The 25,026-nt window shown below is 39.5% G+C and overlaps 1 protein-coding gene across 1 annotated transcript in view; it reads left to right on the top strand.

Moving 5' to 3' along the window:
- Nucleotides 1-1,507: 1,507 nt before the first annotated feature.
- Nucleotides 1,508-25,026, top strand: part of LOC122555495 (T-cell immunoreceptor with Ig and ITIM domains-like) — a 32,061-nt gene continuing 8,542 nt past the window's right edge. Inside the window, exons 1-4 of the mRNA XM_043701520.1 lie at nt 1,508-1,658; nt 12,160-12,480; nt 15,257-15,310; nt 15,932-16,012. Coding sequence (XP_043557455.1) covers nt 1,508-1,658; nt 12,160-12,480; nt 15,257-15,310; nt 15,932-16,012 — 607 coding nt within the window. The remainder of the gene's footprint in view (nt 1,659-12,159; nt 12,481-15,256; nt 15,311-15,931; nt 16,013-25,026) is intronic.

Below are 25,026 nucleotides of genomic sequence, written 5' to 3'. Positions count from 1 at the left end.
TTGAGTCACAGAAAGGCTAGCATGATATGACAACGAATTGCATTTGCATTAATCCTAGTTTTGTATCTATTTAATTGACTGTTTACTTACCAACATACAAAGGGTATTTGTCACTTATAATTAGATCTTTTAGTATTTAAGTTTCATCAATTACAATTTATTCCGTTTATTAGGTTTGCAGATGCTTTGACAAACTTTGTAAAAATTGCAGATTTTAGAATTGTAGGAAACAGATAATTTTAACAATGTTAACATTTTCCTACATGAAACAAAGAAGTACTCTTAGAAAAGTAAGTAACTGGAATTGCTGGAAATATAAAGTAGAAATATCACAGGCAGAGAAATACGGAAAACTTTTCAGGTTTGTTCAGATCATTCGAACAAAATGTCACCACATTGTAATGTTAGTAAGCTAATGTGACTAGCAAAAGAAGTATAAAGCTTTGAACTCTTCCATTTTAATCTATAAACAATTAGTATAAAATTAATTTAATTCAGCAAAAAAACTAACATAACTATCAGCATAAATATCCTTCAATAGTCAGAATATAATCTAAGGATAAAGGATAATCCGGAAAGTGAAATATTGAATTGCAAAGAAGCAACTGTGCTTTGTAAGTGAGGGTAACAGATCTAGTCACACATCCATTAAGTTCCTGGTTTCCATCATGATGGAGATGAGCAAGTGCTGAGACAACAGGAGTAAGATTTTGGCAGAGGCCAATGCCTGCAGCCAGTGCTAAAAGGAAGAGCCAACTGAGCAGGTGGCAGGAGCCCGGAGCACCATTTTGCTGGCAACTGCTAATTAACAGGCTGGCACATGGGCCACACCCAATTGAGGTGGTTAGCCCAATCTCTAGATTTACTGAGAGCCTTCCCAGTAAACAACCATGAGAGGCTACAAAGCTTTATGCAGCAGTCTCCTCACATGGTAGCAGCTTCTCCAAACATGGGGTTATACTTCTAATTGGGCCCATAAATTGTTCTAATGACCATCAAGTGGGTGGCTGAGTTAATGAGCTGCCTGCCACTGTCAATTTACAGAATCTGTGTAGCTGTAACACCATATTCTGCACCCTGTTCTATTACCCTGATAAACGTATGTTAGACGTGATTTGTCTCGTTAACATGCAAAACAATACTTTGTCAGTACAAGTGACAATAATAAATCAAATCAAAAAATGCAGCAGGACTATAATGCTTAGATCTTTTCAGTAGATTGTGAAATCACTTAACACTGTCTATTACTAGCTATTTATACATGGAATGCAATTTGTCCTGTTTTAGGACTTCACTACATTGATATCTTAATTTAGGTAGGCTTAGAAATATTCTCTACATGCTCTCCTGCACTTTCCATTGAAGTAGGTTGGGGGATAAGCCAGACAATGATGTTGAACATTTGGTTTGAGTATCATTTTGCTGGAGTTGAAGGCCCACAGCAGCTCATGGATGCCAATTTTGAGTTTTGAGAATTTGATCAAAATCCATTTCGTTTAGTACAGTGATGGTGCTATGCAATGCAATTGTTAGTGTGAAGACAGAACTTCATCTTTATAAGGACTATGTGGTGGTCACTTTTGTTGATATTATCTTGGTCAGATGTATCTGTGGCAGGCAGATTTGTCATGATGAGATCAAGTATATAGTTGGAAAAGGTATTTGATCAACCTCTGCACAAAAGTCAGTTAATGGAACTCCAACTTTTAGGGATGCAAGATAAACCACCAAACTAGATTTTTAAAAACTGGCTGAACCATATGAACCGTGCTTTGAAGGCATTATGTTAAGGCAGGTCTTGTGCTGTCTTACGCTCAGTTTCTCCCTTTAAGAGACTTGCTCATGATATCATCACTGCATCACAGCATAAGACGTGAGGCAATAAAGGTCTCAGACTCCATCTTACCCCATGATTACTTGAAGCATCACACCCTATTTAAAGCACACTGCTGTATGTAACATAGTAGCTTAATGATAGCTCAGAAATTAATGCGCCTGAAAGATATAATGGTAATGCATAATGATTAGTTGTAATAAACATCCATTGGATTCTTCCATACCATGATATCCATGCCCAGTATGTTATGTCACAGAAGATAGCATAAGCATGAACATTTTGGAGGCAAAATCACATTGGGGAAATGTCAAGCGATGAGTCCCAGAACTAGTATTGGGATCACTAATAAGGTGTAACAGCATTCCACGGTATATAGAGTGTATAAAATAACCGCTGAATGGTTGAACTGACACTGAATAGCTAATTTTACTTTTGTGTAATATCTCAATTCTCTGATGTGATGAAAATTTTACATTTTAATTCAGTTCAGAAATTTATCATGATATCTTGGCTTTTTCTTTCATTCCAAGAGTGAATTCAAATTAATTATTTCACTTTCTGTAATTTTTTTAAGCTTAAAATTAAGAATTTAGTGGTTTTCACTTTTTGGTTTGCAATTGACGGAAATATCTCAGCATCATTTTCTGCCAAGCCTGCTTAATGACATAACTGTTCATGCAACTTTGGAGATCCCCTTGACGTGGTGTCAGTTTCAAAGTCACATTGGGAAAGGGGAAGAAGGATCACTAAACCTTTGTGAACAATGTCTTCAACGTCAATGGCCAATGCCATTGTTTTGCTACCAATTGCAAATTTCCAGCCATTATACTCAAAATCAGAATTGAAAACATGTATTAAATAGTTACTAATCAATTGGAGCTGTCAAGTGAGTTTTTAAAGCAGCAATTATAAACACAGTAATTTTATTTACAGTGAGACTAATATATAAAATGACACATTCTGGTCAGATTAGTGACTTCATCAAATAACAGTGTTGGGGTGTGGGGGCTTCAACAACATATTCTTGGAGCTGATAGAGTGGGTAGGTGTACAGAATTTTCAGCTTTCTGTATTTATCCGTACATTTTCAGAATCATGGCTGATTTCAGAGGAAAGGGGAGTAATTACAGTGAATGAAAAACAAACAAAATACAAATAAGTAGAAATAAGGGAGAAAATAAGACAATTAGAAAAAAAAAACATTTGGTCTATGAATAGTTGTGGTGTACCAACAGACAAAGCTGAAAAAGGCCCAGAAATCTAACTCGGTGCATCTCGCGACAGTTCTAAAAAATGCCAAAAAGCAATCAATAAAATCAATTAAATGTTAAACCCAAGAGGTAAATTAAAATTAGAATTAGCTCTACTGACACAAATGAGTACAGTGAAAGTTTATGAGTCACCACTTACAGTGCTGTTTTAGGTATAAAGGTACCCAGGTACAATCCTCAGTTACAGAAGATGAGAAGTGAAGTAAAAAAGGTTACATTACGGCTATACACAATATAACCATAGGTCAGAAAAACAACAAGCAAAATTAAAAAGACAAACATCACAGTCGCTCTCCAAAAGCTCTCCACAGCAGACCAGCACAGACCAATTGTTGCCCATATTCTGCTCTGGGTCACTGGCCTCCCTGCTCCAGCTGCTGGTGTCTCCGCCCACCCTGCTTCGGAGGCTGGGAGACAGAGTCCAGGGCTGCATGTCTGAGGTCGAGAAAATGGACAAAAAAGGAGAAAAAAAATACAAAAAAGAATGGACAAACTGAGGAGTTCCAGCTAAAGTGTCCTACTTCACCGCCAATTTACCAGAACTCAGTTAAGGAAGTCATCACCAAACATTATAATGGACCAAACAGAAGTTAGTTTTGAAATGGAACGTTTTTAGGACCATTGACACAAATATTAAGGCAATAGACTGAACAGAGCTATGAGGTTAACCACAATTTCTCAAAAACTGGTGTGTCTGGCAAGAAAAGATGGATTTGGCTTTTCAGCCTAAAAGTTGATCTGCAAATGTTTGTGGGCAATTAAGTAAATAAAGAAGGTAAAGCTCAACCATCACTTTAAATAAATTTAAGAAAGTACAACAGAGAGAGAGAGACATGTACACATTCTGACTAACAAAATTTCAGTTCAGGAAATACTTCATGTGCATGTACAATCAAAAAGTAAGAGTAATTAAGGGGCAAAGCTAAGCATCCTTTAAGAAGTAATTGAAAACTGAAATGAGACTATGTTAAGATTTCTATGGATGGATGAATTAAAATGGGATTATGTCTTGCCTCATCTGTAATTATATTGCTCACTGTCAGCACTACAGAGAGAATACTAAGATAGGATCTCGAGTGGTCCAAATACTTCCTGGTTGCCAGTCAACAGTAGCTTGGCAACAGGCTATCTAGCTGCCCTGTTAAGCAAGAAGAGATAAGTATTCCTCTGGTCACAGTATGTAGCAACACTAAATAAATGTTTCCAGGAATATTGAACAGATGGACAAATGAAAGATTTTTTTTGTCTTTCCTTTATCAGGTGAAGTGGAGCAGGAATGGGCTCCACAAGGAAATTTAGCTTCTCCTGCCCTGGGTATTACTTCCTGTGGCAAACCTTACCTAAAACCATGCTTCGAGGAGAAAGTGAGGGCTGCAGATGCTGGAGATCAGAGCTGAAAATGTGTTGCTGGAAAAGCGCAGCAGGTCAGGCAGCATCCAAGGAGCAGGAGAATCGACATTTCGGGCATAAGCCATTCCTGAAGAAGGGCTTATGCCCGAAACGTCGATTCTCCTGTTCCTTGGATGCTGCCTGACCTGCTGCGCTTTTCCAGCAACACATTTTCAGCTAAAACCATGCTTGATGAGTACTGGAGGGGGTGATTCTTTACTCTATGAAGGCAGCCTCCTGTCATACAATATTGCAGTCCAACTAGCTACAGCTTCCTATAGGTACCAGAGTGAAACATGCAATTAAAGATTCCCAGGCTGCATGCTCAAAGGTTAAAAATCACACAACACCAGGTTATTATCCAACAGGTTTAATTGGAAGCACACTAGCTTTCGGAGCGACGCTCCTTCATCAGGTGATAGTGGAGGGCTCGATCGTAACACAGGATTTATAGCAAACATTTACAGTCTGATGTAACTGAAATTATACATTGAAAAATTGATTGTCTGTTAAACCTTTCATTTGTTAGAATACAGTGATAGTTCCACTTCTTTCATGTGTAAATCACAAAACCTTTTTTTAAAAAGTTGTATTCTCGAGTTAGCTGTTAACAATGGTGATAGCTAGACAATATGTTGAAGGTGTTGGCCCCCTGTGTTCTCTGTCTCTGACCTGATGTTTAGATTGATTCTAATCTAAAAAGTGAGATAACAGAGTTTTACATAAATTCATGCAGTTTTTGAGCTCAGAGTTCTACATGAATGTATGCAGTTTTTGAGCAAAGTGCAATGTAACTCTGCAAGTACAAATTCACCCCACAAAATATATGTGTGCCTGTGGGTCTTTGTCTGTCTGTGTGTGTGTGTCCGTCTGGGGTGGGGATTGTGAGTGTGAGAAAGTGTGAGTGTGCGTGTGTAGTGAGTGCAGAGTGTCTTAAGTCTGTGAGGGGGTGCATGTGAGAGTGTGGGAGTGTGTGTGTCTATAAGGGTGTGTGTGGGTGTCTGTTTGCGCGTCTGTGTGTACCTGAATACCTGTGAGGTGATGTCATTGAATATATAGGATTCTTAGGGAGCTTAAGGACAGAGCAAATGCCAAGAGGATGAAATCCCCTTGTAAGAAAATCTCGGCCCAGAGGGCATAGTGTCAGAATTAAGAGATGCTAATTTAAGACTACGTTGAGGAGGAATTTATTCTCTGAGGATTGAGTGCCTTTGAAAGCAATGGGGGCAGAGATACATAGATTGTTGATTAGCAGGGGAACCAAGGGTTATGGGGAAAGGGCAGGAAAGTGGAAGTGAGTAATGTTTGATCAGTCATGATCCTATTGAGCAGTAGAGCAGGCTGGAGCAGCAGAATGGCCTACACCTGTTGAAAAAAAATTCTTGATCTTATATGGTAACAGAAAGATCTGATGTTGTCATCTTCATACTTTTCTTCATTTCTCCAAGGACAGGTTCGAGCAAAAAAAAGTACTATTGAATGAGAGGAGACAAATGACCTCTCACCTTTAAAGGGATGAATGACAAAAGAATTAGCTGTAAGATTATATGACCTACGAGCAGAAACCATTCAGGCCATCATGTCTGCTCCTCCACTCATGACATCACGGCTGATCAGATATTCCTCAACTCCATTTACCTGTTTTTTCTCCATAATCCTTGATTCACTTACTGATTAAAAACCTCAGCATTGAAAATACTTAATGACCCTGCCTTGGCAGCCCTCTGCAGTAAAGAATTTCACAGACTCACAACCCTCTGAATGAAGAAATTCCTCCTAATTTCTGCCTTAAATACGTGACACTATATTCTGAGATCAGACCCTCTCGCCCGAGACCTTTCCATTGAGGACATAAGTTTAAGGTGAGGAGAAAGTGGTTTAGAGAACAGTGGAAGTGAGGAATGTCTGATCAGCCATGCTCCAATTGAATGGCAAAGCAGGCTCGAGGGAGCAAAATGACCTACTCCTTTTTGTATTTCGTATGGTACTATGGTCTCACAAAGGCATATATTTGGGTAAAGTGAGTGAGTAAAGATCTGGTAAATGGAATACAATGTCAGAAAAAGTGGAAGTGGCCATTTTGGTAGGAAAACTAAAATGAATTACAGAAATAATGAGTGCAGAGTTCTGAGATCGCAGAAATTTAATATGCAAGTACAGCAAGTAACAGGAGAAAAAATAAAATATGGTTACTTATTGCAAAGGAATTTGAATACATTGTTTTGGGAGATTATGCTTCAATTTACAGGCATTAGTGTGACCATACTCAGAATACTGTGTACAACACTGGTCTCTTTACTAATGGAAGATTGGAGAGACACAGCTGGATCTGTTGTAATTAAAAGAGGTGACTTGAAACCTAAAATTCGGAGACGGTCTTGACAGGGTAGATTTGGAAAAAATGTTTCTTCCCATGTGAGGATTCACAACCAGGAGTCATTGTTTAAAACTAAGGAGTCACTTATTTAAGACAGTGATAGAAACAGAAAGTAGGAACAGGAGGAGGTTATTTAAGCTATCGAGTTTGCTCTGCATTCAATATGCTCATGCCTGATCCTCTACCACGTTGCCATTCTCCTGTTCTGTAACCATATCAATGGACACATTTAGCCTCTAGAAATCTATTTCTTCCTTAAATATATTTAGTGCCTTGGCCTCCAGAGCCTTCTGTGGTAGAGACTTCCATACTTGCTTACTAAAAAAATTCTCCTCATCCCTGTCCATATCCTGAAACTGTGACTCATTGTTTGTGAGCCACTCACCAGGAGAAAACATCATTCCTATGTCCATTCTTGTCAAATTTTGGATATTTCAATGCAATCCTGTCTCATTCTTATAAACTCAAATGAACGCAGACTCTGTTGACCCAACCTTTCCTCATGCGGCAAGTCTGTAATATCAAAGTATCAGTCTGATGCACCTACGCTGCACTTCCTCTGTGGTAAGTACATCTTTTCTTAGCAAAAAGATCAAAACTGCACACAATACCTCAGCTATGGACTCAAAAAGGCCTGTGAAGACATAGTAAAACTTCCTTGCTTTTGTATTTAATAAATTCTCTTGCCATGAAGGCCAAAAATCTATTCATTTTGCAGCTGTACAAAACTCTGGTGCAGCTGCATTTGGAGTATTGCATATAGTTCTGGTCAGCACATTATAGGAAGGATGTGGAAACTTTGGAAAAGGTTCAAAGAAGATTTACTAGGATGTTGCCTGGTATGGAGGGAAGGTCTTATGAGGGAAGGCTGAGGGATTTGAGGCCGTTTTTGCTAGAGAGAAGAAGATTGAGAGGTGACTTAATTGAGACACACAAGATAATCAGAGGGTTAAATAGGGTGGACAGTGAGCGCTATTTCCTCAGATGGTGATGGCTAGCATGAGGGGACATAGCTTAAAATTTTTGGGTGATAGATATAGGACAGATGTCAGAGGTAATTTCTTTACTCAGAGAGTAGTAGGGCCTGCCTGCAACAGTAGTAGACTTGCCAACCTTAAGGGCATTCAAATGGTCACTGGATAAACATATGGATGTAAATTGAATAGTGTAAGTTAGATGGGCTTCGGATTGGCTTCACAGGTCAACATCGAGGGCCGAAGGGCCTGTACTGCACTGTAATGTTCTAACTAAAAACAAAAGGAACTGTGGATACTGGAAAATAATAATTGCTGGAAAAGCTCAGTAGGTCTGTGGAGAGAAAGCAGAGTTAACATTTCAGGTCCCAGTGGAAGGCATAATGGACCAAAAGTCTTCCTTTTGTGCCCTGGCACTTCTGCAATTCGGTGAAATGTTCTGCACATTCTATTGGAATATGTTTAGACATTGAAGGGCCTGTACTGCACTGTAATGTTCTTTGCTCATTAGCCTTATTTGGTGCTAACCCTCTTTTCTTCTGTCTTTCACATTTCTTTTTTCATTTCCATCTTTGTTTCCCTCCCTCATTTCCCCATCTAGGTTCTTATTCCCCTGACAGTCACATTTACAATAATACAATTACAACATTTAAAAGGCATCTGGATGGGTATATGAATAGGAAGGGTTTAGAGGGATATAGGCCAAGTGCTGAAAAATGGGACTAGGTTAGGATATCTGGTCAACATAAATGAGTTGGACTGAAGGGTCTGTTTCCGTGCTGTACATCTCTATGACTTTAAGACTCTAACAAATGTATATCTGAAAATATGATATCACCCTTTTTGTGTTTCGCATGGACAGAGATGCAGGGAATGGAGATATTGCCAAAGTAATTGTAAGTGCATTGCTGAATGTCATACAAGAAATTATAGTGGAGGAGAATGAAAATTAAGAAGTGCCAAGGGGTTGATTAAACAAACTGTTCAACTCTAAGCGGTGGTCTCATCAATTGATCTGACCAGCCAAACTGGATAATGTTTTTGATAGGCTGAGAAAAGACCCTTATGTGAACTATTTGAATTTCTCCCACATGACACACCATTGCAGTAGACAGAGGGATTGGAGATATACCAGCCAAACAATGACCTTTGTATGTGACATTCTGCCTTTCTTTCAAATCTGTCAGGTTTCAAGAAGTTCCTTTATCATCTGATTTGAGGATTGCTTCTCCCATTCAAACAGATTTGCAATTTTTATATCAAATGGAAAGAAGTCACCAGACCATTCTTAACTTTTTAATAATAATCACACATAAAAAAATCAGACAACCCAAGAATTTATAAGCCAAACACACACTCCAGCATTGACTGAACATTAGTCATATCAAGCTTGTTATCAAATCTGGTACATTCTGGAAAGACGGTCTTAACACAAGACCTTCAGTTCAAATGCAGTACTGAGAGAGGGCTGCACTGTCAAAAGTATCAACTGTTTCACCAAAATTACATCAAACACCGATGGTAGTTTTTGCAAATACTTCATTTGTTTCTGGTATCTTTGTCAATATTCACTGCACAACAAATGAAGCAGATTTTCACCTCATTATTATTGAAGTGAAGTTGGTTAATGCTCTTACAAACATGTCCTCAGGGTTGTTACAGAGCCTGAAGTAGGCAACAAAAGATGTGATCAGTTTTAAAGGATCCATTGTAAACCTATAGTTTAGCGCAAACATAAGTTTTCACTTTTCCTTTCTAGGTGCTTTCCACTTCCAAAACTTAACACCCTCATGGGAAAGAACTCAGCACTTCTTCTTTATTAACAAACGCATGCCCAAATTAACAATTCATCCTATTAACAAGTAACAATAATGGTCCACTAGAGACAAGAAATCAGCTTTTTTTAAAAAAAGGCACCCATCATCAAATTAAGAAAGTCATGAATGATGTAAAATCTATATGAGTGGAGTTAAGAAATAAGAAGGGGAAGGAAATATGGGGGAAAGTAGCCACCTAATAGGAACTGTTCCGTAGAATAGAGAATAAATCAGAATATAATGAGGGCATTTAAAAAGACAGTACACTAATCATAGGAGACTTTAATCTTCATGTAGATTTGTAAAATCAAATTGGCAAAGGTAGCCATGAAGAAGAATCCAAAGGTAATATTCAGGATAGTTTGCTGGAACAATATTTTGTGGATCTAAACAGGGATCAGGTTACTTTGAAGATAGTAATGTGTAATAAGACATTTTTAATAAATGATCTTAGAATAGGAGATCCTCAGGAAACAGTGATCATGATAAAGTAACAAGCAGGATAGATAAAGGAGAAGCAGTAGTTGTAAAATATTTGGATTTTCAAAAGACATTCGAAAAGATAGCACATGCAGGGTTACTTAATAAGGCAAGAACTTGTGGTGCTGGGAGTAGGATATAAGCAAGGATGGAGGATTAGCTAAGTAATAGAAGACAGAGAGTGGGATAATTGGGACATAATTTGACAAACAGAATATAATGTGGGAAATGTGAAACATTGTATTGAAGTATTAGCATTGAAGACAGACCAGAGAAGATTCACTAGATTGATTTTGAGTATGCATGGATTTTCTTATCAGGACTGTTTGCTTACGTTGAGATGTACTCATTGCAATTTAGAAGGATGAGAGGAAACATATAAGGCTGTTAGTGGGCTTACAGGTAAATGCCAAGAGGCTACTTCCCCTTCTGTGGCAATATAGGGCCAGAGACCATAACCTCAGAGTAATGGGTCATCCATTTAACACAAAGATGAGGAACAATTGATTCTGCCAGTGTAGCCAATTTATACATTTTTTTTACTGGCAGAGGGGCATTGGAGGCGGTTGTTAAGTGTATTCAAGGCAAAGAGACAGTTTTTCAAACAGTAAGGGAATCAAGGCTTATGGAGATAGGACAATCAAGTAGAGTTGATGATTGTGAGATGAGTCATTACCTGATTGAATGGCAGTGCAGACTTGATAGCCCAATAATCTATGTCTTCTCCTGCATTGAATAGTCTTACATTCTGACAACCAGTAACAAATTATTATAAACAGTCCCCAGGGCAGTGTTACATTAATAAAAATCAAATAGGGTAGGAAACAAAGGAGGAGATGAAATCAAAATAAAGTTAGTTGGGAAATAATGCACCCATCCTCGAAGTGCTCACATTTGGCTTATGTTTTTAAAATGTTAATAAACCCATCATAAACTTATCTAGTCACCCAACCAATAGTTAAAAACACTGCTCGCCAGTGTTAGTGTGATAATGAAAATCAAAAAGGTGTGGAAAACAAGAGAAGGAACTAAATTGAGTAATGTTAGAGGAGGAGACAATGCATGCCAAAGTTGTCCCTTGGAAGAATTCAGCTCGAAAGTAAAGGTTAAATGATTTGGAGAGAAACTGGGAACAGAGACTCCGTTGGATTAACAGCCATAATGAAATTAAATAGCAGAGCAGGCGCAAAAGGGCTGAATAGCCTTCACCTACTTCTATTAGAAAGTTTCTATCAGAGATGTTATTACACATTTTCTGAGCAGATAGGACTTGCACCCAGTGCTCCTGGCTCTGAGGTAAGTACATTACTACTAATCCCCACTCTGTTTGCTCCTTTTTTCTACGTTTCCATGTTTCTATCACCTGCTCTCAGTCAACTGTGGAGATAATCTATTTGAGCCTTAAAGAGATCTGCATTTCTAACTCTGACATATGCTGGTCCCATCCACTGCTCTGGAAGTACATCACAAATCCTTTTAGACAAGGTGAGTTTTAAATACCTTGGCTTGGATCTTCTGATTAGTGGCAGCTGCTAATTCATCCAAAATCTTAGAAATGGCCAGCACATCTCCAAGGTGGGTCCAGTGAATATATAAAACTGGAGAAAGGGGGAGACATACTCCCTTTTAACAGCATTAGCTGCTGTATTGGGAAGTTTTTTGAAAAATCAAATCTTTTCATGAATGACTGTGGGTCAGTGAATAGATGTGTGCATGAATGCATGAGTGAGTGAGTGAGTAACATTCCGGAGGTTGAAGTGAGCAAGTGAACTAGTTGGGTGGTAAATGATCAGTAATAATCCAGTTGTTGGAGATCTGGTTGGGTGTTTTGGTGGCAGTTTTTCAGCCTGAGGATTAGTAAGGTGGAAGTCAGGTCTGGTCGGGGGTATGGGTGGCTCAGTGGCAGGTGGATCTGGTTGAAAGGGTAATCAGGAGTTGTGAAACCTTGGGTCTGGTCGGTTGAGATCTGTGGACAGGAGGATTTGAACTCTTAATTCTCTTTTTTTCTACCTAGGTGTGCAAACAATGGAACTTCACACTAAAGGGAATGTTACAGTTATGGAGGGTCAGTCAGTTACATTACGGTGTGACTGTTCTGAAGATGCCAAGATAGCATTAGTTGAATGGAAAAAATCCAGAAACAAAACAAAACTTGCAGTGTACAGCCCAAACGGTACTCATCACCATGATAAGCGAATAAGAATGGAAGTCAACAATCATCATTCCACAATCTCAATCAAAAAAACTGTCAAAGAAGACGAGGATTGGTATTTTTGCATATTTCAGACCTTTCCAAATGGAAAGCAGGAGTACAAAATATATTTGAATGTAAATGGTAAAGATAGAGTAAGAAAATATCTTAAATTTATAACTTGCTCTAAATGGGAACAACTTATGCAATAGTTAAAGTTATTGTTTTAATATGAGAAATTAAATATTGCATGGCTGGCTATAAGTTCACTAGTTAACTTGCACGAAATAGAAGGTAATGATAAAAAAAGTGTTGAGAGATATTTTTCAGGTATTTTCATGCACTTAGTGCTAAAGACTATAGATTAGATTAGATTACTGACGTTTTTAGATTAGATTACTTACAGTGTGGAAATAGGCCCTTCGGCCCAACAAGTTCACACTGACCCGCCAAAGTGCAACCCACCCAGACCCGTTCCTCTACATTTACCCCTTCACCTAACACTATGGGCAATTTAGCATGGCCAATTCACCTAACTTGCACATTTTTGGACTGTAGGAGGAAACCGGAGCACCCGGAGGAAACCCACGCAGACATGGGGAGAATGTGCAAACTCCACACAGTCAGTCGCCTGAGGTGGGAATTGAACCTGGATCTCTGGTGCTGTGAGGCAGCAGTGCTAACCACTGTGCCACTGTGCCGCCCACACCACTGTGCCACCATGCCGCCCAACCACTGTGCCACCGTGCGGTCCAACCACTATAAATGAGTCCCAACCCTCAAAATCAAGACACACTTTTAATAGGCTAATTATTTAGTATAGTAACTTTCCCAAAGATGTCCTTGGCATTTTATTCAGCAGGTGTATACATAGGCAGTTTCTGGAGTAAAAGCTGAGACATGGTAAAAGCAGGACCCCTTCACAAACCTCACTAAAGTCAGCAGAAGCTGGAAGAGGCATCATGCTGTAAATGCCATTAGAGCTTTATGCTTCAGAATCAAAGAATCATTTCCAGGGAGAATGTTGTGTCCCTGCATCCCTCAGATCCTGAGTGAGTTTCATACCCTTCTTCAAATAGTGCCCTGAACAACTAAAATACTGTGTGCGGTTCTAATCACACACTATAGGAAAGAAGTGTTTCCACTGGAGAGGGTGCCGAGCAAATTTATCAGGATGAGGCCCAGGCTGAAGCATTTCAGTTATGGGGAGGGGCTACATAAATTAGGGGTGTTTTCATTGAACAAAGAAAGTTGAGGGAGGATTTGATTGAGGTTTACACAATTATGAGGGACATAGACAGAATTAACAGGAATAGAATTATCCCCTTATTTGATCAAGGGGTCAATTACCAGAGGGCATAGATATAAGATAAAGGGGAAAGGATTTAAACTGGCTTTAAGAAGATATATTTTTAAGCAGAGGATGAGTGGTAGCTAGAACTCACTGACTGAAAGTGTGTTAGAAGCAGCAACAATTGTAGCATTTAAGAAATATTTAGATGAACACTTGAAACATCTTAGCATTCAAGGCTACAGGGCAAGTCCTTGAAAATGAGATTAGAATAGATAGATACTTGATGACTTATGCCAACATGATTGACCAAGGAATCTCTTTTCATGGTGTAAAGCACTATGATTAAAAACTGTACCGAACTAACCATATAAATACTGTGTTCACAAATGCAGTGACTCATCTCCTGCCTCCCTAGTGTCCACCCAGAATTCACAAAGCACAAGTCATAGTGTTTTTTTTTATTCACTTGTAGAATGTGGGCATCACTGGCTGGCCAGCATTTATTGCCAATCCCTAGGTTTCCATGAGTAGGTAGTGGTGAGCTGTCTTCTTGACCTGCTAGTCCATGTGTGATGGGATACTCTCCATTTACCTGGAAGATTGTAGCTCCAACAACATTCAGGGAGCACAAACCCATCTGGGACAAAGCCGCAGACATGATTGACATCCCATTCACCACCTTAAACATTCACTTCTTCTACTACTACAGCACAGCAACTGCAGTGCAGCAAGTCACCAAATGTCCTGTGAAAGCAGCTTCCAAACCCACAAAATTTACCACCTTAAAGGAAAAATGCAGTAAATGGTGGATACACCACCACCTACAAGTTCCCATCCATATTATTCCTGGCATGGAAAAATATCTTCAATCCCTCACAGTCACTGGGTCTAAATTCTGGAAAGTAATTCCTCACAACAGTGTGGGTTTACCTATAATACATGGACTGCAGTAGTTCAAGAAGGTGATTCACTATCATCTTTTCAAGGGCAACTAGACATAGATAACAAATGACAAGATTAGAGTGGTGCTGGTCTGGTAGCATCTGAGGATCAGGAAAATCGACGTTTCAGGCAGGAACGGATTGCTGATCGAAACATCAATTTTCCTGCTCCTCGGATGCTGCCTGACTTGCTGTACTTTTACAGCACCACTCTAATCTTGTCTCTGATCTCCAGTATCTGCAGTCCTCACTTTCGCCATAGATAACAAATGGTAGTCTAGTAACACTCAAATCCTTAAGAGAATTTTAAAAAGTGACCTGTTTTTGAGATGTTATGTAATTATACAAATAGAACCAAATTAACTCAATTGAAATTTTCAAGACAGATGTTCAGAGGCATCTGTGAGGAAGGGTGTTGAGGGTTATGGATGAAAGACTGACCAATGAAGTTGATCAGATGTGATCTCATTGAGTTATGAAATCAGCTTGGCTTAAAGATTGCCTCCAGTTCCTTTGTTCCCTGATTGTTTTTCCAGTGGCTCATAAGTTTTTGTCAGGAATTCCACACCAAATTAAAACATCTGAGTGTTGAATTTGTAAATAATAATAGTATATTAGTTAATGATTAATGATGATAACAGTAGACAATTGAACAAGTGACGATTAAGCCTTTTGTCATTAACAGATAGCATCATGTTGAAGGATCTTTATATGAGAAAAGTGCCAATATACATTTCAGGTGATAATATTATCAAAATCATGTTTCTGTAATTGTTTTCATATTCTTTCAAATTTTAGCAAATACTCCTTAATTATCCCTTATATAATTAATGTTTATTATGGGAAGAATACTATATAGAATCTGTCAAGCACAAATGTAAAAAATTTTACTAGATTCATCAAAGGGAATGTGAAAATGTTAAATACTTTTGAATTTAGTGCTTCTGACTCTTTGTTATTTATTCCTGCTGCTTTATTATAACAATCTTACATGATTCAATAATCTACATTTGAAAATCATTAACTTTTTCAATGACTTGTCGCGATTTTGTCACATCCCAATACTTTAATTAGACTTTATAACCCATTTAATTATTATTGAGCTGCCATGGATGAATCACCACCATATACTGTTCAATAGTAGTAGTTCCCAATCCATTTATTGAGCAGTGAGTTTGATTTTTTTTGCTTTTAATGCAGCTAGTGAGTAAGATTTCTTGAATGTTCAGGTTGGACTTTCAGTAGTTGAATATTCCCCACCAAACATTGCAAGGAAAATGAACACTTCAAAAAATCAATAGTGAACAGAAATGCCATTTTACAATGATTTTGTATTAACTTTTTAACCATTATTTCTCAGTTTTATTTGTTGGAGCTGCAGTCGTGCTTATGATAATTGTACTAGTTATATGGAAAAAGAAGAGAAAACCAGCAGTTAAAGGTGAGTAAAACAGTTATATGGCAATGACAAAATCCATTTTATTCGCTCTTTCACTTCAAAAAAGTTATTAGCAACTGACAAAGCATACACTTGCAACATTTAAATGTCTGCATCTCTGCCATTTCTGGCCTTCTGGACACACTGGCTGTAGAAAGTCTGGTGTAGATGGTCCTTCAAGAATGCTGAGCTGTGCTTTAATGTTGCTTCCACATGGGCCAGATAATTACAGTGCTTTCCCAAAAAGATCACTTGCAATGCTCGAATCAGTAGGACCTTTCTTTTAAAGAAGTATCCAACTATTGTTTGGACTCATCACCTTGATGTTATTTGTTATGAGGCAGTTCCCTTACAAGAATCTAGTGTCGATCATCAGCAATGCAATGGATAGTGTTGTTGACAGTGCTATCAAGTGACACTTAATTTGCAACCAAATGCCCACCCATGCTCAGTTTGTGTCCTATCAAACTCTAGACTCAGTGTTGGTTTTTATAGGTCCAGTGAAACCATCCACCACAGTGGCAGATGGCACTCACCAACTTAAAGATGGGCACATCATCATGGAGTTAGACAACCACTCCATGCCCCAGCAGGAAGTCACCCCTTATGGAGTAGCCATCGAACTGGAAAGGCCACAATGCCAGACAGCTGCAGTGGCCACATGCTAGGACTATAGACGGTTCTGATGAAGAGAAACCTGGACTTAATCGCCTTCTCCTCACCAAAAAGTCAGTATTCGAGGTATTTGCTGATGATTGCACAACATTCATAGTACTCACAAATCCTCAGGTAGTGGGATGATCCATTCCTGAAAGAGCAAGATGATATTCAGTCTTTGAATGTGTTGCTGGAAAAGCACAGCAGGTCAGGCAGCATCGAAGGAACAGGAGAATCGACATTTCGGGCATGAGCCCTTCTTCAGGAATGAAGAATGTCATTCCTGAAGAAGGGTTCATGCCCGAAACGTCGATTCTCCTGCTCCTTGGATGCTGCCTGACCTGCTGTGCTTTTCCAGCAACACATTTTCACCTCTGATCTCCAGCATCTGCAGTCCTCACTTTCTCCTCGATATTCAGTCTTTGGCTGACAAGTGCCAGGAGGTGAGCAGCTCCAGCGAGAGAGAATCTAAACCCGTCTCTTGGTATTTAATGCAGTTACCTTCAATGAATCCCTGACAATCCAGACCCTGAGATTATTATCAATTAGAAACTGGACCAGCAATATGAATGTATGGTGAGAAGAGCAGGCCAGAGGCGAGTGGTTCTACAGAAAATAACTCTCCTTCTAATTCTCTGAGACCTGTCCAGCAACTATGATGTACAAATCAAGACTATGATAGATTACTTTCTGCTTGCATGGATGGGTGCAGGTCAAATCTCAATACTATCCAAGATAAAGTAACAAAGCTGAATCAGCACCTCATCATCCACCTTTAATCATTCACTGCCTCTATCACTGTCAGCAGCAGTTTGTTATATCTACAAGATGCAATGCAGCACCTTACTGAGTTTCCATCAACAACACTTAAAAGAGAGCAAGGATAGCTAATGCATTGAAACACCACCATCTTTCAACTGTACATCCATTTCTTCACTACAGCTGGGTCAAAACCCTGGAATTCCATTCCTGATAGCAACGTACCAACAGCAATGGATTTCAGCAGTTTAGATCAGATTAGGTTACTTACAGTGTGGAAACAGGCCCTTCGGCCCAACAAGTCCACACTGACCTGCCGAAGCGCAACCCACCCAGACCCATTCTCCTACATTTACCCCTTCACCTAACGCTACAGGCAATTTAGCATGGCCAATTCACCTAACCTGCACATTTTTTTTGGACTGTGGGAGGAAACCGGAGCACCCGGAGGAAACCCACGCAGACACGGGGAGAATGTGCAAACTCCACACAGTCAGTCACCTGAGGCGGGAATTGAACCCGGATCTCTGGTGCTGTGAGGCAGCAGTGCTAACCACTGTACCACCCATTATGTTTAAAAAGATTACAACCACCTTCTCAAGAAATATTATGGACATAAACCAAACTGAAACATTGCTGACAATGCTATATCCCATGAACAAATTAAAAATGGTGTTCTATGCCAGAGTTCATGATGACAGAATCAGGCCTTCAGTGGAAGGTACACATTGGGAAGATAATGGCATAGTGATATTATCACTGGACTAATAATCCAGAGATCCAGATAATGCTTTGGATTTGAATCCCACATGATAGCTTTAATGAACTAGACACATTTTGGAAATAAAATCTAATCATATTGATTGTTGTAAAAACTAATCTGATTCACGCATTTCCTTTTGTGAAGGAAAACTGCCATCCGTAACCTGGTCTGGCCTACACGTGAATCCACACCCAGAGCAATGTGGTTGCCTCTTTACTGAAATGTCCTATGGTCATTGAATTGGGTCTAATTGCTAAAGAGCCTCTAAAAAGGAAACAAAATCAGGCAGGCCATCTAGTATATATCTATGCACAGAAATGACAATGGTAAAAATACACTACAGAAATTCACCGAGGTTCCCTAGGTTCTTCCCAACTCATGGCCATTACCATTCCGAAGGACAAGAACAGACAAATTCATGGGATCACCTCCACATGCAAATGCCTCTCCAAGCCACTGACCATCCTGACTTGGGAATTTTCTCCAGTCATTCACGGTTTTTGGGTCAAATTCCTTCTCCAACAGCATTGAGAATATACCAACACCAAATAGACTTCTGTAATTTAAGAAGGCAGCTGACTTCTAGCTTCTCAAGGGCAATTGGAAGTGGGAAATAAACACTGGTTCAGCCATGGTATTGTGAATGACTAAATTAGAAAACAAGCTGCAGATTTCACCAAACTTAATGAGTAAACAAGCCTCCGAGTACTTTTTGCAAATCTAGTAACAGCCAATTAAATTCAAAGTAGTGCTGAAGACTTTAAGTAGCGTGAGTGAAAGGTATCGTGTGTGTTACTGAACAATGGTTCAGCTATGCAAAGTCAACAGACAGCGTTTTCAGGAACTGTTCATTGAAAATACCATTGCTGGCATCAAACCAACATCACACATTGACTGATATGATAATCATCTGCTCTTGCTTATTTCTGGTGCTCATTCCCAGCATCCATGCTAACAATCTAACCCACGGCTTGTAACAGAGATGTGTGTGCAAGGTGTGGGTACCATTGTTGACCCAAAAGGTATTGAATGTATGAAGACTGTACAATCAGATTTAGAAGCTATTTTGTTGGCTAATTTTTTTGCCAATCTCTTCTTGTCTGACTCAAATTGCTAGTCCTCATGTGTCAGACTAATTTCTAAATGTTAGCAGACTGTTTGACAGTTCTAACATCGTAACTGATACTTTTCTTATCCTGTGTCCCCACACCTTCCAGCAGCCACTATCAGATTTCAATCAGGAAAGAAAATCTTGTTCAAATCTCTTAACCTTTTAAATCTTGATGCATTGAAGTCCTTCAATTGCAATCTCAGTTAAGATTAAATAATTCAGTTAAAAACCTTTCCGATCATTTTACGAATGTCCATACCTTTTGGAAAGCACTGTTTCCGAAACTATTTTTCAAGGCACCCCATTTTCGTATCTGAAATTGAAAATTACTTCTGACACCAGCAAAAACAAAACAGCAGACAGGCAGGAGTCTGGGAGAACAAGCCAGGCAGCACCAGGAGCTAGGGAAGTTGACATTTCGGGTTTAACCCTTCTTCAGGGCTGAAGGAGGGTTCCATCCAAACCATCGACTTCTCTACCTCCTGATGCTGCCTGCCTTTCTGCGTTCTCCCAGCCTCCTGCCTGTTCACTTTGGATTCCAGCATCTGCAGTATTTTTGTCTCAAAACAAAACAGCAAGCAGCATAGTATCATTTAGTAAATAATTCTCAAAGATTATATACTATAAATAAACACATAATACCACATTTTTTAATTATGAAAATTGACACTTTAGGTTGCATTGCAAAAATGATATTATTTTGGGCACTCATATGAGGTTCAGCCAAGTTCTCCATATTCCCCAGTGACAAAGACTTAGTGATGCCCCTCACCCATCACAAATAAATACAGTTTGTCCCCAACACTCCTCATCTCCAAACCCGCAGTGAGCAGCCTCTCAGACCAAGTGCCCACCTCCTCCCCAGTCACAGTTGGCTTACAGTGCAGAAGGAAGCCATTCAACCCCTCGTCCCTGCACCCATCTTTCAAATGGGTATCATTACTAAGTGTCAATCTCTTGTTTTTACCCCATACTGCTACAAATTATTTTATCCAAACAATCATTCAATGCCCTTTTGAATGCCTCCACTACACATCCAGGCAGTGCATTCTGTAACATAACTACTTGCTGAATGTAAGTGTTTATTGTCATGTCACCTTTATTTCTTTTACAACCCCTCTTCGCAACTATTCCTCCTTCACACATTGAATAACCTCCTTCCCATTCCCGTCTTTCACCACTCACTCACTTACCATCCCATCTCCCCTCTCTCCCAATTTGGTCTACTTGCCAATATCTGTAAACGAGAGTTTCCAGTATCTGTGAATGTAGTCAGCAGACTGTACAACATGCAAATAGGAGGAGAAGCACAGTCAGGTTTGTGACTGCCACTCACATTCATTGTTCAGTCATTGAACTTCAACGTTTCCACAGTCACATGATGTCAGAGTTACACTTGCAAGTCTCTTGTTGCAAAGAGTTGGCGCACAATGTGCTCACTTGAAGTGTTTACGATCCAACACTAATTGTGTTTGTTGGGAGTGATCCAATGAGTTCAGGGCTACCCTGCCTGAACATCTAGACTAAGCACTCTCCTAATCACAGTTGCCATCGCTGCTTGGAGGAAGAGGAGCTCAACTCCAAATGTGACCTCTGTGACTCCGTTGGAGGTGGCAGCCCACAGTCTGGTAACCCTTTGGTTTGAGAATGGCTGCACTCAGGATTGGGAAAAGCTGACAACGATATTTTCCAGGGAAACAAATATTGGTTTGATTTGATTCGGTATCTGTGGCTTCATTTATACATACATATTGCTTATAATTTACAACTAAATGTGGATCATCATATTTTCTTATTTTTAAAACCTTTGAGAAGAGTTTTGTGAAGTATAATAATGTGAGAAACTAACCTGCTGATGATCTGATTGCTTTGTGCTTCATTATAAAAAAAAATGATTGGTTTTTCACACTCTGCTTTCTCATGTCTGACAAGACAGATTCTCATTGTCAAAATTATTTTGCAGGAGGAAATCAAAAGAATAAGCAAGCCAAATTAATTATTTATCTTAATGGATTATAAAAAATCAGCAGTAATCAAATCTGTCATAATATCAGAGTGAAGGGCCAAACCTTTGGAACAGAGAGATGGGGAAGAATTTCTTTAGCCAGAGGGTGGTTAATCTGTGGATTTCTTTGCCAAGCCATTGAGAGTATTAAAGACAGAGATAGATAGGTTCATGATTAGTAGGGGGTCAGTGGATGTCGTGAGAATGGAGTTGAGAAACGTATCAGCCATGATCAAATAGTGGTGCAGGTTTGATGGGCCGAATGGCTTAACTATGCTCCTAAGCCTTATTGTTGATGGTCGAGCCTACCCCATAAAATGTTATTAACCAAGCATCACAATTACACCCATCTCCACAATTGTCACATCCTGATTGGTATGTTATTAATCATTCATAAGGCAAAATTTGCTTCCCACCTGGAACTAATCCAATACCCTTTAGAAGCCATTTACCACATGAGTCAGTAGCTTGGCCTAATAGTCTCTTGGAAAAGAATTATTTTACCTCTAGATTTGTTCTACTCTTACATAACTTTTATGTTTCACTGAGAAGAGGAACATGATGAATCTTGAGATTAGAGACAGAAGTTTGATTAGTCTGGATCACATTGACGTAAGTAGGGAAGATGTGTTGGGTAGGCTAGAGGTTATTAAGGTGGACAAATCCCCAGGACTGGATGGGATCTATCCCAGGTTGCTGAGGGAGGTGAGAGAGGAAATAGCTGGGCCCCTGACAGATATCTTGATGGCATCCTTAAATACAGGTGAGGTGCCGGAGGACTAGAAGGTTGCTCATGTTTTCTCCCTGTACAAGAAGGGTAGTAGGGATATTCCGGGTAACTACAGACCAGTGAGCCTGATATCGATGGTAGGAAAGTTGCTGGAGAGGGTACTGAGGGATAGGATCTATATATATTTAGAAAAGAATGGGCTTATCAGTGATAGGCAACATGGTTTTGTGCATGGGAGATCATGCCATACCAATTTAATAGAGTTCTTCGAGGAAGTGACAAAGTTGGTAGATGAAGGAAGGGCTGTTGATGCCATATACAAGAACTTTAGTAAGGCGTTTGATAAGGTTCCCCATGGTAGATCAATGGAGAAAGTGAAGTCACATGGTGTGCAGGGGGGTCTAGCTAGGTGGATAAAGAAGTGGTTGAGCAACAGGAGACAGAGAGTAGTAGTTGAAGGGAGTGTGTCGAAATGGAGAAAGGTGACCATTGGTGTTCTGCAGGGGTCAGTGTTGGGGCCACTGTTGTTTGTAATATACATAAATGATCTGGAAGAGGGCACTGTTGGTATGATTGGCAAGTTTGCAGATGACACGAAGATTGGTGGAGTAGCAGAAAGCATAAGGAACTGTCAAAGAATACAGGAGGATATAGATAGACTGGAGAGTTGGGCGGAAAAGTGGCAGATTGATTTCAATCCAGACAAATGTGAGGTGATGCTTTTAGGCAAGACTAATTCTAGAGCAAATTATACAATGAACGGAAGAGCCTTGGGAAAAGTTGATGGGCAGAAAGTTCTGTGAGTGCAGGTCTATTGTACCCTGAAGGTTGCTGCACAGGTGGATAGAGTGGTCAATAAAGCATATAGTATGCTTGCCTTCATTGGATGGGATATTAAGTATAAGAGCTGGCAAGTCATGTTAAAATTGTACAAGACATTGGTTCGGCTGCATTTAGAATACGGTGTACAGTTCTGATCACCACATTACCAAAAGGATGTGGACACTTTGGAGAGGGTGCAGAGAAGGTTTACAAGGATGTTGCCTGGTATGGAAGGTGCTAGCTATGAAGAGAGGTTGATTAGGTTAGGTTCATTTTCATTAGAAAAAAGGAGATCAAAGGGGGACCTGACTGAGGTTTACAAAATCATGAAGGGTATAGACTGGGTGGATAGAGATAAGCTTTTTCCCGGGGTGAAGGATTCAATAACGAGAGGTCATGCTTTCAAGGTGAGAGGTGGAAAGTTTAAGGGGGTATACATGCGGCAAGTACTTCAGACAGAGGGTGGTGGGCGTCTGGAACGTGTTGCAAGCAGAGGTGGTAGAGGCAGGCATGGCAGACTCATTTAAGATGCATCTGGACAGATGCATGAGTAGGTGGGAAGCAGAGGGATACATATGTTTAGGAATTGACTGACAGGTTTAGACAGTACATTTGGATCGGCCCAGGAAGGGCCTGTTCCTGGGCTGTAAATTTCTTTGTTCTTTGTTCTTTAATATCTGATCTTTTGAAATTTATCTACTGGAAATCCTCTTTCAAATGTGTTATGACCCCAGAAGAGATCACCAAATGACGTTATGATTAGAGATCAGGCTGCCAACTTCACATTATCTGATTAGAGAACAGTAATCTTTATTCTTAAAGCATAGAAAAGGTGAGATCCTTGGACATAAGAGAAAAAACTCAGCAACTTTCCCACAACAGTACTGACATGATGGGTTATCAAATCTCATTAAAATTCATACGTATTTACCATTACTCAGTTTTAATGATCTGGCCTTGAAACACCCTGTCAAGAGCCATTCTTTCAATAACTGAGCCATTTTCAATAACTGCTCTTGTTTTGGTCAATCACCCTCCTCTCCAATACCTACACTCTCCTGGACTCAAACTGCTCTCTCTCCAGTATTCATTTCCAAGCAGAAATCCAACTCTTCACCAATAACTAGCTTCACCAAACCAGGTAGTCCCTGGACTTTCCTTGAGCTCTAATCTGGTCAGTTGGATGAAGCAAGTACTGATGATAGAATTTTAAACCCAAACAGCTCTGAAATGTTAATGTTCTCACCTTCTTCTCAGCTTCTGACAGATTTGGATATACAGGAAATGGATTTCATCATCAGAGGAAAAGAATTAACAGTTTTGAATACATCTTTTTAACCACTGCACAGTCCAAGCAGTTCTAAGGGGAACAGACCCAACCTTTCTGCATAATATTGCTTTTCAAATTCAAAATAATTCTTGTATCCATCTTGTTCTGAGAATTATACAGTCCCCCAGTGTGAGAGCAAACCAATAAGTCTGTGATATTCCCGATTGAGTTCAACTAGATCTTGTACAAGGAAAAAGGCGAATCCCCAATTTAATATTAATAGCTTGCACTCTATTAACTCTATTTTTTTTCGCTATGATTTTTTGGTATTGGTCACAAACCTCTTATTGAGAAACAATAACACCAAGATCCTTTGTCTTTACATTTATTTAATATAGTGCATGTAGCACCCAAGTGAAAGTAAAATATTCAAGTTGAAGAAGTTTGATCCTTTTCTTCAGAATATTTGCATTCAGTTATAAAAATCACTTTTCCTGTGTACATTTGACTGTCACATAAATGTTCATGTCATCTTTATATTATGGACCATTCCAGTAAAACCTGTATCTAGGTCATATATGAAAAAAGCTGAAACTTTATTGCTGGAACAGCACAGCAGGTCAGGCAGCATCTAGGGAACAGAAGATTCGACGTTTCGGGCACATGCCCTTCTTCAGGAATGAGCAGAGAGTGTTCAGCAGGAGAAACCTGGGGTGTGCAGTGAGAGAGGGACTCACTGAAATCTTTATAGAGAGAGGCAGAGAGCTTCTTCAAGGAAGGCATCCTTGTAAGAGGATTCGCAGTAGGTTGAAATCTTCGAGGAGAAAGTGAGGTCTGCAGACGCTGGAGATCAAAGCTGAAACTTTATTGCTGGAACAGCACAGCAGGTCAGGCAGCATC

Source organism: Chiloscyllium plagiosum, chromosome 12 (genome assembly GCF_004010195.1).
Source record: "Chiloscyllium plagiosum isolate BGI_BamShark_2017 chromosome 12, ASM401019v2, whole genome shotgun sequence".
NCBI classification, from domain to species: domain Eukaryota; kingdom Metazoa; phylum Chordata; class Chondrichthyes; order Orectolobiformes; family Hemiscylliidae; genus Chiloscyllium; species Chiloscyllium plagiosum.
This window is presented reverse-complemented; position numbering and strand designations above follow the sequence as displayed.